The 14,590-nt window shown below is 30.6% G+C and overlaps 1 protein-coding gene across 3 annotated transcripts; it reads left to right on the plus strand.

Moving 5' to 3' along the window:
• The first annotated feature begins 165 nt into the window (after positions 1-165).
• Positions 166-14,336, plus strand: LOC124432112 (dihydropyrimidinase). 3 transcript variants are annotated; one of them, XM_046980715.1, is made up of 11 exons: positions 167-437; positions 5,708-5,802; positions 6,834-7,146; positions 8,222-8,395; positions 8,509-8,622; positions 9,288-9,520; positions 11,128-11,464; positions 11,563-11,718; positions 11,814-12,090; positions 12,222-12,297; positions 12,517-14,336. In XM_046980715.1, the coding sequence occupies exons 1-11, from the start codon at positions 399-401 to the stop codon at positions 12,557-12,559; spliced, it is 1,857 nt and encodes a 618-aa protein (XP_046836671.1). In that variant the 5' UTR covers positions 167-398; the 3' UTR covers positions 12,560-14,336. The 3 variants fall into 3 exon arrangements, with proteins under 3 accessions (XP_046836672.1, XP_046836671.1, XP_046836670.1); XM_046980714.1 differs by lacking the exon at positions 9,288-9,520 and adding an exon at positions 10,322-10,554 and having other exon boundaries at positions 168-437; XM_046980716.1 differs by lacking the exons at positions 11,128-11,464; positions 11,563-11,718; positions 11,814-12,090; positions 12,222-12,297; positions 12,517-14,336 and adding an exon at positions 10,322-10,373 and having other exon boundaries at positions 166-437.
• Positions 14,337-14,590: the final 254 nt, after the last annotated feature.

Consider the following 14,590-nt stretch of genomic DNA (forward strand, 5'->3'; position numbering starts at 1 on the left):
TCAACAGATGTCGCTAATATATCCTGCGGAATATCATCGATTATATTCGAGGGTAAATGCAAAACAATGATTCAAATATTCGCGCTAGTAAAGGAAGGGACTGTTGGGTCACGTGACGTTACGAAGGAAAATAGTGGGGGAACCGGTTGAAGAGCGCACGCTAAGTGCGTCGTCTATCGCTCCGCAGTCGCATTTCTGACTCGAGAGTACGAGCTTGTGTCGTTCTAACCTCTTACGTTACAATTGACGCGGTGGTGATAGAAAATCTTTTTCTTTCACTTTTATAAATACAAAGTAAAAACTTAAATCTTTCTCTGTCTCGCTCTTTCTTTCTCTCGGTATTTTTAGACACGAAGAGAAACACGTTTCTCTCAAATACCGATATTACACCTGAGAAGATGAGCACGCCGGTGAAGAAGGTGCCCATCCACCTGCAGGTTAGTAGAAAAGAAAAAAAACAAAAAAAAAAAAAAGGAGGGAACTTGGCAACTTCGTAGAATCGTTTCATCTTTCTTCTTTTTTTTTTCTTTTTTTTTTTTTTGACGGTGGTAAGGGAGAGAAGGCGGCGCTATCTATCCTTGAAATCGCCTCACTTCGATTATTTATTTTAGTTTCTTCGTATATATTGTATTAATACTATACCGGTAAACGATATTTCATATTCTATTGAATACAATTAGTAAATCATATGTAATAAGTAACAAATTGTATATATATATATAAATATATATTATATTTTTTTGTCTTCTTATGTCATACGAACGTCACCATACTTTTTTGATAATGGTATTATCAAAAAAGTATGGTGGCGTTAAAATTAATTACTTTATGAACGTCAATTATATTCAATTTCAGTTTACACCCAAGTATTAATTACTATTTTTTCACGATCGTATTTTGTTAATTTCATTTTCATATATAATTGTCCCCTTAATATATACATATATATTTAACATATAATTTGATATATGTAGATATCAGACTGTCTAGCCTATATCGTTTAAATTAACACGTTATCGAATCGTAATAAAATTTTCCATATATATATATATATATATATATATATATATATATATATAAAAGGAAAGAAAAAAAAATTATCATTTATTAGTTTAAAAGATGAAACAAAAGTATTGTTAGTTAAAAAAGAAACGAAAAATTTTAATTTTTGTCGCATCACTACGGCAATCGGAAGGTTGGTGGCTTATTGATCCGAGTTGTCTTGGTGCTCGCGCCAGTCTCTATCTCGTGGAAGGAAGCAGACACCATAAGTGTAAAAGAAAATAGAAGAAGGGATTGAGGAGTAGGAGGAGAAGGAGGAAGAGGAGGGAAGAGGAGGAGTAGTAGAACGGTCGTATAATAATATAACGGGAAATAGTAATTCGCTATACATTTTCTTTTCTTTTATATATATATATATATATATATTGAAAAGTGCAAGGTTCTTTGACCCTAATACCATTTTCTATTCTTTTCTCTTTTCTTCTTCTTTTTTTTTTCCTTTCTTTGTAACAAATAAACTCCCCCTCCCTCTCCTTATAATTCAACTTTCAACTGATATAAATGCGAGTATATGTAAATGCACACATGTATATGCAATCGTCTCGATTTTCAACCGTAACTATCTGATTTAATTTTCCGTGTATATACATACATATACCCTCTACCCCCAGCCCCTTCCCCACATATGCGATATGGCGAAAGAATAAATGAGATTGCAAAAAATAATTGCGTGGGTGGATTTTCCATGGCCCTGGAAAATAATACGGCACTGCTGGGATATGCTTCTCTAACCGGGAACACGGCCAGCTCTCCCGTGCGCGAATCAATAGTTCGTCGACACTGCTTCGACCTAAAGTCGGAAAAACGCGTCAGCTTCGGATTATATATCTGTAGGTATATATATATATATATATATATGTATATGTATATGTATATATATATAAACGAGATGCGTGTCAGTAAACAACGTTACGTCTACGTTCATGTAACTTAATTATCCTATTTCAACTTTCTTTAAACATTGTGTGGGTGATACAAATAGTATTGGAAATAAATCTTTTTTTTTGTTGCTGTTGCCTCCTTCCTTCCCTGCCCCTCCTCTCAGAATAAACAAAATATTGTCATTTGTGTTACTACGGATATTGTCACTTGTTATATATTATTACACATTTGTAAAAGTCATTCATATTAAAGATACTGTTTAGCATACGTTCCAATATTGCACTCTATCGATATGAATAATATATTACACGTAATATATTATCAAACATTTTTTTGAAAAGTCATTCACACTAAAGAAACTTCGTTTAATATATATTCTGAATACTGCACATTATTGTTATGTATTATCGATGTTTTTGTTGTATGTCATTGTTATGTTTCATTTTTTTCTTTTTCCCTCGTTCATCAATTTTTACGTATCACAACAATACGTCAAATCGATATCTCATAGTAATTTTCGTTTCGAAATTACTATTCGTAAAAAAACGTTATTTGGAAAATATAAATAGATGCACGGAATAATACGGTTAAACCAGGTGTGATCTATGTCTGCTGTTTCCTCAGTTTATTGCATTTAGGATAATGGAACTAGATCAAAGCAAAGAACAGTTGTCTTACCCGACCCGTTTACATATTTACACGCGTCAACGAGGAAAATGTAACTAAGAGTCTTCTTCTTTGAAATCGTTACTTCATTATGTCAAGGAATTCTCACCATTGAAATGTATGGCTTTGCATTTTTTACCGAACAAATATATGGTACACGTACGAAGCTACTGTTACTTTGTTAACAACACTTGTTGACTTATATTTTCTTTTGAAAAGATCGAAAAACACATAGGTATATATATATATACACATATGTATATATGTATGTATGTATGTATGTATATGTACATACACGTGTATGTACTGAATGAATACTTTGTGGACACATTTTGCACAGTAATGTAAATTGCAATGTTTTGTAATATTTACTTTTGATTTGATCCCTTTCCTCCTCCTTTCCCCCTTTCCCCTCCCAAAGATAAAATCAGGACATATGTTTATGCACGCGAACCACTTAACTCTCCTACTAAACAAGTTTGTAAGATTCTCTCATTAATGGTAATAGAGTCTAGTTCTTTCGATACAAGTTCTAAAAGAAAATTTCTGTTCTTCTGATGAGAGAGAGAAAGAGAGAAGAGAGCCGTTAGTTACTTTTCTTGACCTTAATGAACACGATATGCGACGGATGTACATATATAGATACATATATGCAGTGTAGGTGTGCATAATATCAAAAATGATTAATATGTTTAATTCTAATAGAAAAAAAAAAAATATATATATATATATATATGAATTTAAACAAGTCTAATTAAATAAAAGAAAAAAGAAAAAGAAAAACCGGTGAGATAAGATCTGTTATCTTCCATCGAAACTATGAAGAAGAAGAAGAAGAAGAAGAAGAAAAAGAAAAGAAAGAAAAAGAAAAAGGATTTATAGATCGAGAAGAGTTCACGAAGCTCTCGTAAATGTTAGGTGGATCTAAATGCGTAATTCGCAAAAGTATTTTTATCTCTGCGATGTGGTACGATCCGACACGATGAAACTATAGATTCGCGATTCGATCATGGTAGCAATTTACTTGTGATAACAGACCTTATCGTGTTCCGAAAGGGAACATGCGAAGGCTATATAATCATCGATCTAGTTTTAAAAAAGGTATTTTTTTTTTTTGGATCGAATGAATGCACAAAATTAATGCATTAGAATTAGTACAGCGAGAAAGAGAAACAGAGAGAGAGAGAGAGAGAGAGAGAGAGAGAGAGAGAGAGAGAGAGAGAGAGAGAGAGAGAGAGAGAGAGAGAAAGAGAGAAAGAGAAAGAGAAAACATAAACGAAGAGACAAATCGTTTCGAATATGTTCAATCTGTTTTACCAATGTGTTTAGAGGACAAAGCATGAACCAAACCCGCGTGAGCCTTTTTTTTTTCTTTCTTCTCGAAGGGTTCACCAAGGCTGCTGCTTTTCAGTATGTGTGTGTGTATGTGTGTGTGTGTGTGTTTGTCTACGTGAAACGTATTTTAAGCTCCGACGTTAGACTGAAAATATCGTAAGAAACGATCTTCTCTCTGACACATGAAACGCATATGTGTGATTTAATGAGCGAAAGCTTTTCAAGGATGACAGGAAAGTCATATGAAAGAAAAACTTGCGTGTTTCTCTTTCGAAAATTCACATTCGAAAATAAATCTAATGCGCCGATGAAAGAATATCTTTTGTCGCTTATCGTTAGAAATCGTTAGAAAAGTTTTTAAGATTTGCTCGAAAGTGGAAAGATGTCGTGACGTTAGGGAACGATAAAAGAGGGACAAAGTGGATAGTGAAAAAGGGACACGAGGAAACAAAAGCTTACGGTTTTAAAAGCCACCACCACCCTTTACTCCTCCTCCTTCTCCTCTTCCTTCTCACCAGGGGACGAAAACAGTTGGATTGTCCTTTTTCAGCACTTTCCCTCTTCTGCTTCTTCTTTGAATCATCATCCCTCTTTCTCTTCCACTTTTTTCATCTTTCCCTTGCCGAACTCACTATGGTGTGGTACTCGTCGAAAAAATAAGCGCCCATTCAAAGGAACGACGTCGCCTACGTTTTCTTTTTTTCTTTTTATGCGTGCATACGTGTTTTTGCGACCGAGCTCTTTATTTTTAACCCCTTGCTCTTGGTTTCACCCCCATTCATTCTTTCCATTTAACTTCCCTTTTTTTTCCCTACTATTAGTCGTAAGTCTTAACAGCGTACATATTTCTTTCTATTTATATCTAAATTATTAATGACAATCATCGATCCATTCTCTCTAATAATGTTATACTTATATAATTCAAATTCTTTATGAGCAGTAGAATTATCTCTCTCATTTTTAAGATTAAAGTTATGGTCTATAAATATGATACTCTCATCTGGAAAGTAAACATTAATCCTACAATATATATTGATATAAAATAATGTTTATTTTATTCAAATGCTTTTAAATTTAATTTTTATCTAAGATGAATAAGTAATTTATTTTTCATTATATTTTACTTAACTGATAAAATTTCAGATAAAATCTGTCTACTTATTAGAAGAAAAACAAAAAATAGTATATTTATCTGTCAGTTCAATACAATCATTGCCATATTATCAATCTATTTATCGATTGGAAATATCTAGGAAGGTGGAATCATTTTTTGTAAAATACTAGAGATAAGAGTAGGTGAAAACAAGTTTGTTGAACGCTTATCGAACGTCGTACTCGTACTACGCGTGTACGCCCTTATAATTTGGTATTGGCCGGAAGTGCGTGTTGCGCGCGCGTGTTCACAATTCTACTCTTATAGAACCATACACACACGCGCACACCGATTGATATACCCTGCCATAATACATTATATCTATAGTAATGCGCGCATACTAATCGACGCAACCGGACGTGCTCGAAACAGCCTACAAACGAATATCAAGGACGGGGGCGCAACCATAATCTCTTGTATATATGTATGTGTACGTATATTAAATATATCGTAAGGGTACACCCTCGAATTAGGATTTTTATCGTACTTTTTTTGGTCATTTTTTTTTTTATCATTTCATTCTTCATCCATTTTATTTAATTTTTTTTTTCTTTTCTAATCATTTTAATAATCATAATTCTTAATTTATTTGTTTTTCTTTTTTTCCAGAGCGCGCAGAATCGATTATTGATCAAGAATGGAAAAGTTGTTAACGAGGATGGTATAATCGATAGTGACGTTTACATCGAGGATGGCATTATTAGGTGAGAAATTAATAATATATTTGTTGATTAGATTCGACCATGTGTCAAATTAATATCAAGATACAAATGAATGGTATTATTAGCTGTGAAATTAATAATGGACGTTAATTAATACTAATACAATTTTACTTTTCATTTTCTTTTTCATGTATGTAAAAGTGATATAATGTGAAAGTTATAGTATTACTTATGCTAATATAATTGCATCGAGGATGGTATTATTAGCTGAGAAATTAATGATACATGTTAATTAATTATAATTTATCTTCTTCTTCTTTTTTTTGTCTATACGAAATAAAAGATTTTATAATTATATATATATATATTTTTTTTCCTGTATAAAAAACAAATTATATAACTTTAAAAAATCTTAACACACACATACACACACACACACACAAAGTATGTGACATTTAATAATATTATAGAAGATAAAAATTCATTTTAGAAAAAATTCTATGTTTGTCACTATTTATTCAATGTGTAATATTCGCATGAAACATTTCCACGATACGATAAGCTAGTTTCTTTATTATCAAAGCATAAATGGAGTGCGGGCAGACGCATATAATGCGTTGGCCGTATTAACCAATGCGATTTGTTAGATACGAGAACGTGACTTCTCTCATGGAATAGTCTCATGGTCTAGAAATTGCGATATTAGATAAGCGGTTAACTTTCATCGTTGTTTTAATCCTTAGAGGATCATAAATTAGATAATAATTATGTTTATTTTCAAACTAGTGACTTATTTATGGAACAAATAGAATTAAAAGAGAACGAGAGTGCACAGTTTTATAGAATATTTTTAGAAGAGTTTATTTATTTACTTATTTACTTTTTTTTTTTGCTTCTTATAGATAAATAGAACCTAATTTTAATCCCTTAGTACAATAAATTATATACATGATAACATCTATTATAATTAAAGTATTAAAAAAAAAAAAAAAAAAAAAAAAAATAAAAAAAAAAAAAAAATAAAAAAAACAGTGAACTATTTTAGAATAGAAATATTTTGGGTTTTCTCACAGACAAATGGGCCGCAATCTCATTATACCGGGTGGTACAAGGACCATCGATGCACGTGGAAAATACGTAATGCCAGGTGGTATAGACCCGCATACTCATTTTGAATTGGAATTAATGGGTGCCAAAACAGTCGATGATTTTTATCAAGGCACGAAAGCGGCAGTCGCCGGTGGTACGACCATGATTATCGATTTTGCCTTTCCTCAAAAGGATGAAACCATTCTCGAAGCTTATGAGAAGTATAGACAGATTGCGGATGAAAAGGTTTGCTGTGATTATGCTCTTCACGTGGCTGTTACATCTTGGAGTCCAAAAGTAAGCATTTATTAATGTTTATTTTTATAATATAAGAAAATATTATTAAACATTTTTAATTTTTATATTTATTTTTAATACAAGAAGAAATGATACTTTATAATATTTTTATTGTAGTATTTTATTTATAGTTTATTTTTAATAAAATGACGTTATGATATTTTATATGCGTATCAATAAAAAAAGAAAGAAGAATCGCTCGGAATACAATACCATCACAGATGATAAATTATCTGTTTTCACGGTCACTTTTTACTCAATCCAATGAACTATTCGTTTTTTCCTATCTCACGAGTTGTTTCAATGTGTTAAGAAGATAGGCTTGTTACACGATTCGCGAGGTCATTGTGTCAAGTCCGATACGGCTCATGCTCCTCCCGGTTAGTCATTCAGAATGAGATAATTGCCATAAGACGAATCCTTTTCTAGAAAAGAAAGTTTCTCTTTTCCTATCTTTGTCGGTCGACCTCTTTTCTCTTATTACATAACATATAAAATTTATTACATATATATATATATATATATATATAAATATATATATGTATATGTATATATGTATGTGTGTATCTGTGTACGTATATATAGGTTCAAAATATTTTTGTTTTTTTATATATTTAAATTTTCCAAAAATAGTAGGAGTGCATCGAATCGAATGATTTACAGATAAGGACAACGCAAGAACTTTAATCTCCCAATCCGGTGATTGCAAGTCTCTAGTAGTCTCTATGTAGTAGTCCCGACTTGTAACCGTAACTTCGATCGTTAACTGAATACTAAAACGTAGGATGAGGAAATCGCATAAGTAGCGATCGGATGAATGGAATTAATTACTATTCCTTATTTGATCCTATATGTCTTCACTTTTATAGATCTCAGAATGATCTAGAATGATTTTCTAGATCACCTAGAATGATCTCTATAATCTTTATTTAATCCTATCTGTTCTTTATGGATTTTAAAATGATCTAGAAAGAACGAGAATTAATTCGTAACAATTAATCATAATTTTTACAATTTTTTTTTTGTTTTTTTTTTTCGTTCTTTTTTTTGTTCTTTTTTGTTCTTTTCTTTTCAGATAAAAGAAGAAATGACGTTATTGACGAAAGAACACGGCGTAAACAGTTTTAAAACGTTCATGACTTATTCTTTCATGTTGAGGGATATTGATTTAATCGAAGTATTCAAAGCTTGTAAAGAATTGGGAGCATTGGCTATGGTTCATGCCGAAAATGGCGATATTATTGCTGAGGTAGATAAATTATAATAATCATTTATGATGATTATAATAATTTTTTTGGTATAAAAAGAAAACTAAAAAAGATATATATATATATATATTTTTTATTATTATTATTATTTTAGAATATTAAAAAATTATTAGCTGCTGGAGTGACCGGACCAGAAGGTCATGAAATGTCACGACCTGAAGAAGTTGAAGCGGAAGCAGTGACCAGAGCTTGTATGATAGCAAGTCAGGTATGCTAAAGTTCTAAAACAAGCCTCGCAATGTTACTTCCTCATGCCATTAGCTCGTCTATTTAATTGCATTAGTTTATTCTTGTAAAAGAACTTTTATTTATTTGTCTTTCTTTTTCTTTGTTTTGTTCTTTTTTTCATCGTTGTTCTTCTTTTTTCTTTTTTTCTATTTTGTATGTGTATTCTTATCCGTCTCTTGCACGTATCACATTTTCGAAGTGTCCTGCACTTATGCATGTATCCCTTATACGTAAAGTATATCGTAAGTAAATGAAAATAATTTTTTTTTTTTTTTTTTTTTTTTTGTTACTTTAGATATTAATGAAAAGTATCATTTATATTTGGGCACTTTATTTTAGATAAGTCGTATTTGCGTTAGGCGTAAAGACAAATAAATAAAAGATAAATAAATAAATAAATATATATATATACAATATTATATACAAATATTTTTATATAAAAACAATGGAAAGAAAAGAAACAGAAATATTTAGATATTTTTAATCTATATATAGGACATATGTAAAAAAAGACAATTGTTTATATATATATATATATATAAGAATGTTTTTTTTACATATATATATATGTGTGTGTGTAGTTTGGTACTAGTATATAAAAAATTAGGGATGCGAACCAGCGAGAGTAACTTTTTGCACGCTTAGGTAAATTGTCCGCTGTACGTATTGCATGTGATGAGTCGTAGTGGCGCAGAAGCCGTGGAAGCTGCTCGTAAACGCAATGTTTGCGTCTTTGGCGAGACCTTGGCAGCTGCTGTTGGTACTGATGGTACCAACTACACGCATAAATGTTGGAGGCACGCCGCGGGACACGTTTTAAGTCCACCTCTTAGGCCAGATCCGAATACACCTCTTGTACTTTTAAATTATTTGGCAAGGTGAGTCGTGAAGCCACTGTAATATTTATTTTACGGTAACCTTGACATCCGATGAACGGCTTCCGAAGATAAATTTTATGTAGAACAATTACCTCGACCTCCTTTTTTTTAATTCTTTTTTTTTTCTTTCTTTTTTTTTTATACTTTTCATTATATCAATCCTTTGCGTGTTATCTGTTACTTAGTACAAATGATAGTTACCTATCTTTAACACCACACAGACACTAAATTAACTGTTAACATCCGAGAAAGTTAAATTTCAATAAAATAGGCCAATTGCCGTTATCTAGACCTCCCTATTGACGTTTCAAATCTTATAAAGCTTCCTTCCTCTCTTTGCGTGCGGGGCCAAAAATTTATATTTAGAAATTTCCTTTATATCCGAACTTTACCTTCGAAATTCGTTGAGCATGCTTGCTGCTATTTCTTGGCCAGTAGCTAATTTTATATTTACTTGTGTTCCATTTCGTTGGCCTTATTGGAATGATGATTAGTTATATAATCGGCACTATTATATGTTATTATATATTTTGTCAAAGAAATAGAAAGTAATGATATTTACATATGTATGGATTAATGCATTCATTATCAAACTTTGATGTGTAGGTAAATGTATAGTTATCGCTTGATTATTATTATTATTGTTATTATTATTATTATTATTATTATTATTATTATTATTATTATTATTATTATTATTGTTATTATTATTATTATTATTATTAATATTTGATGGGGAAAAGATCAGTTAGAAAAATGTAATAATAATTCCAATGAGAGATATATCAATATCGCGTTTAGGTGAATAGTCCACTGTATATCTCAGCGGTGTCGAGCAAGTCAGCTGCCGATGTTGTGTCCGCGAAAAGAACCGAAGGTGTCATCGTCTTTGGAGAAACTCTAGCAAGTAATGTGGGTATCGATGGTACTGAACAATACGGAAAAGATATCGAAAAAGCAAGAAGTTTTGTAACTAGTCCACCTCTAAGGCCAGATTCGACTACACCTGCATATCTAATCGAACATTTGGCTCAGTAAGTAAAAAAAAAAAAAAAAAGAAAAAAAGAGATTAGATCTCCTCGAAGTAGATTCTTTTTTTCCCTTTCTTTTCTTTTCTTTCTACATTTTTGCTCTAAAATGAATTTCTAAGCGACCTACATGTGTATTTGTATAAAGTTACATACATGTGTATTTGTCTATGTCAAGACATAGAGCCAGTAAAAGACTATGACACATTAGTCTGATCAACTGATCTTCATTTTCATTGATGCAGCGTGGGAAGTTGCACACGTCGTATTATATACTTAATTGAGCGTTTACTGCACAAGTTTTTTTTTTTTTTTTTTTTTTTTTTATGCAATAGTTTACAATGTTAAAATTTACATAAACGATTAACTCTCGTCGTTGATCATTTTATAGACAACTAATATTTCTCAATTGGCGAATATATTGTTGCGTTTCTTCTTTCTTCATTTTAAGTTAAAACTTTTAGCCGAGTCTTCGATGTCAAGGTAATCGATAAATATACATAATTATTATGTTGAGATATTTTCATATAATATATTGTTTACTTGGATTTTAGAATTAATTCATATGAATTTGATTAGGGATGGTCTTCAATTAACTGGCAGTGATAATTGTACCTTCAATACCGAACAAAAAGCTTTGGGTAAAGATGACTTTTCCAAAATACCAAATGGAGTTAACGGAGTCGAGGATAGAATGTCCGTGGTATGGGAAAAAGGAGTACACGCAGGAATCATGGATCCTACGAGATTTGTTGCAGTTACCAGTACAAACGCAGCAAAAATATTTAATATTTATCCTAGAAAAGGAGTGATCGCTGTAGGCTCTGACGCCGACATCGTTGTTTGGGATCCTAATAGGAAACGTACGATTTCTGCTCAGACTCATGTACAAGCTGTTGATTTTAATATTTTTGAGGTGATTATTTGAACACTGATTTCACAATATACATCAACATTTACATATATTATTTGATTATTATCTTTTCTTTTTTTTTATGTTTGATCTTAAAATAGGGTATGGAAGTTCATGGTGTACCTGAATACGTTATCGTAAACGGTCGTGTATGTGTGGACGAGTGTGAATTAAAAGCCGTTCATGGTTTTGGAAAGTTCGTAGAGACACCAACGTTCTGCAATTATGTATACGACATGATAGAAGAACGTGAGAAGGTATATACATATATTGTTTGTAAATAAATTAGAAAGCAGGAGATCGATGTATATATATATATATATATATATATATATACATTGGTTTCTTTCAGAGACCTAGAGGTGTACCACGAACGGAAGCAGAAGCAAAGAAGTATGCCGAGGAGGATGCTGCTATTGCTAAAGCTAGAGAAGCAGCAAAGGCAGCAGCCGCAGCAGCTGCTTTGCATAATAATCAAACAAACGGTACTCATGAAAGTCCTAAACCGAAATTAGCACCAGTCGATTGTATACCCACTTTACCTGACTCTGCAATTATGACGCCATCATCAAAAGGTCCTCGATTAGAAGGACAAAGAAATTTACAGGATTCTACATTCTCTATCAGCGGTGAATAACATAAGTTTCTTATTTAATTCGAGGATTTATAATTTAAAATAAAAATATTGTTTGTTGTATAATCCTTATAGGTAAAACTCGATATGAATAATTAAATGTAAAATATGTTTTTGTTATTACAGAGGACGTCGAAGAGGCACGAAGAGCTTGCATTCGTGTTAACAATCCACCTGGTGGACGTAGTGCGGGAGGTTTTTGGTAATTTTGTAAAAGAAAGCATACACACAGAATTGCTTGGCGGATGATCAAAGAGACAGTCGAATTGTCCTTTTTTTCCTTCTCCTCACTTGTACTTTTCTTTTTTTTTCATATACACTACATTATCATTACAACGTTCAGTCTGCTTTTATAGGTTTTGCTAATCACCAAATATTAAGCTAAGTTTAGTTGATTTCATTGGTATTCTCATCGATTAAGGTCTGTTCCATCTAAGGAGGATTTGGAGGCCACTACCCAGTAGGTTGTATACTACTTGTATTCATTCACATACACACACAACATATATATATATATATATACATATATATATATATATATATATATATATATATATATCTTTCTACTTCTCGCTTCATTATCTCGCTTTTATAATCGCTTCATTGTCAAGTTCCATTGTCATTCCATTATCGCTCCGTCGTCGTTTTGTCGTCGCTTCTCACATTTTGACCTTGGATTCTCTTAATATTCCAAAAATACGTAGAAACATGATGTATAATTCATGTGAACAAAAAAATAAATCTATCTTCAAAATTATTCATATATAAATATATAAACTGTTGATCAAATGGATGTAAAGAAAAAAAAAAACGACGATTTAAATCGTTTCAATTTCCAAGGTCAATTTTTGAGCTTTACCTATTATTATTTATTAAATAGATTACAAAACATTTAAAGGAACTTTTCTCTCTATCTTATTCTCTCTCTTTCTCTCTTTGCTGTAATACATAATTTTATATCTAACGTGTAGATGTTATCTTACGCGCTTAGTCATTTTTATATACAGTTGCATTGTCCTCAGGATAGGAAACAAGATATGGAAAAATCAAAAAGTATTGTAATTTCGTTTGTTTTTTCTTTTTTCTTTTTTCCTTTTTTCTTTTTTCTTTTAAAATAATTGATACCTCTTAGATCTCACATTTTATTTTTACCCATGACAATTACGTATATATATATATGTATTCATATATTTGAAGATATACGAAAATTTTTGTTTCATAGATATCATCCTCGACAGCCAAAAATATGTTTTTCCATAGGCATTAAACTTTTTACCTCTTTAAAAATGTGACTAAAGAAGGTGATTGTTTAGAATATTACGATCTTAATCCTTCATATAATTACAGAAACTGACAAAAAAAAAAAAAAAAGAGACATTTTCTTTTGTTGCGAGATAAAATGTATGTACTTGCATTATTATTATTTGTATGTATGTATATGTCTGCAAAATCAATAATGTTGGAGTTGTAAATGTCTCACATACAACAGTCATAAGTGTCTAAAGATTGATTGGTTTATGAAGAGATTTAATAATATGTTTGTTTTATATTCGAAATTTATGTTATAGTTGTAATGTTATGTCTTATTACAGGTAATGATAATATATTTGAGCATAAGTACAATTTATTGCAGCCTTAAAAAATATTATGTAAATATAAAAAAAAAAAAAAAAAAAAAAAAAAAAGAAAGAAAGAAAGAAAAGAAAAATATCAGTTATATATATAGTTTACATTTATATTATTAGCAACAAGATGTAGTATGCGATTTGTTTAAACTTTATCAAAGGTTTCTCAGTTATTAACAATATTTCAAAGTGAAGCCTGGAATTTGTTAAGATTTTAACACAACCTTCAGTATATATTTCTTGATTAATATATATATATATATAGTTTTTATTTGTAAGATGTTAATCTTGGAACTTTTATGATTTATATATACAATATAAAAAGAACAGTATATATATATATATATATATATATATATATATATATATATATATATATATATATATATATATATATATATATATATATATATATAAATTCTTCTATTAAAGCGTATTCAACAAACAATGGCAGCTGATGCACGAATAACTCAAGTCGATAAAATTTATTGTCTTCTTTAATATAGATTTCGTAATTATGAGCTGCTGTGAAAGCTACACGTTACGCACAAATGTTTTACATCAAAATGATTAAATATTTAAAATGTCCTTTCATTAAATGAGCAATTTACAAATATGTGCAATTATTACATATATATATACATACATTTAAAAAGAAACAATATAACTAAAAAAGATAAGAAAAGCAATTAGCAAAATAATAATCTTCTAAATATGGTTTTTTCTTTTTTTTTCTTTTTTATGTTACATGTATCATTACAAATATGTGCAATTATTACATATATATATACATACATTTAAAAAGAAACAATATAACTAAAAAAGATAAGAAAAGCAATTAGCAAAATAATAATCTTCTAAATATGGTTT

Source organism: Vespa crabro, chromosome 23 (assembly GCF_910589235.1).
Source record: "Vespa crabro chromosome 23, iyVesCrab1.2, whole genome shotgun sequence".
Classification (NCBI taxonomy): domain Eukaryota; kingdom Metazoa; phylum Arthropoda; class Insecta; order Hymenoptera; family Vespidae; genus Vespa; species Vespa crabro.

Coding starts and splice junctions, on each gene's coding strand:
- LOC124432112 (XM_046980715.1), top strand. CDS start 399: ATGAGCACGCCGGTGAAGAAGGTGCCCATCCACCTGCAG. Junction 9,521..11,127: donor CTTTTAAATTATTTGGCAAG/GTGAGTCGTGAA, acceptor GAATTTGATTAG/GGATGGTCTTCAATTAACTG. Junction 11,465..11,562: donor TTGATTTTAATATTTTTGAG/GTGATTATTTGA, acceptor ATCTTAAAATAG/GGTATGGAAGTTCATGGTGT.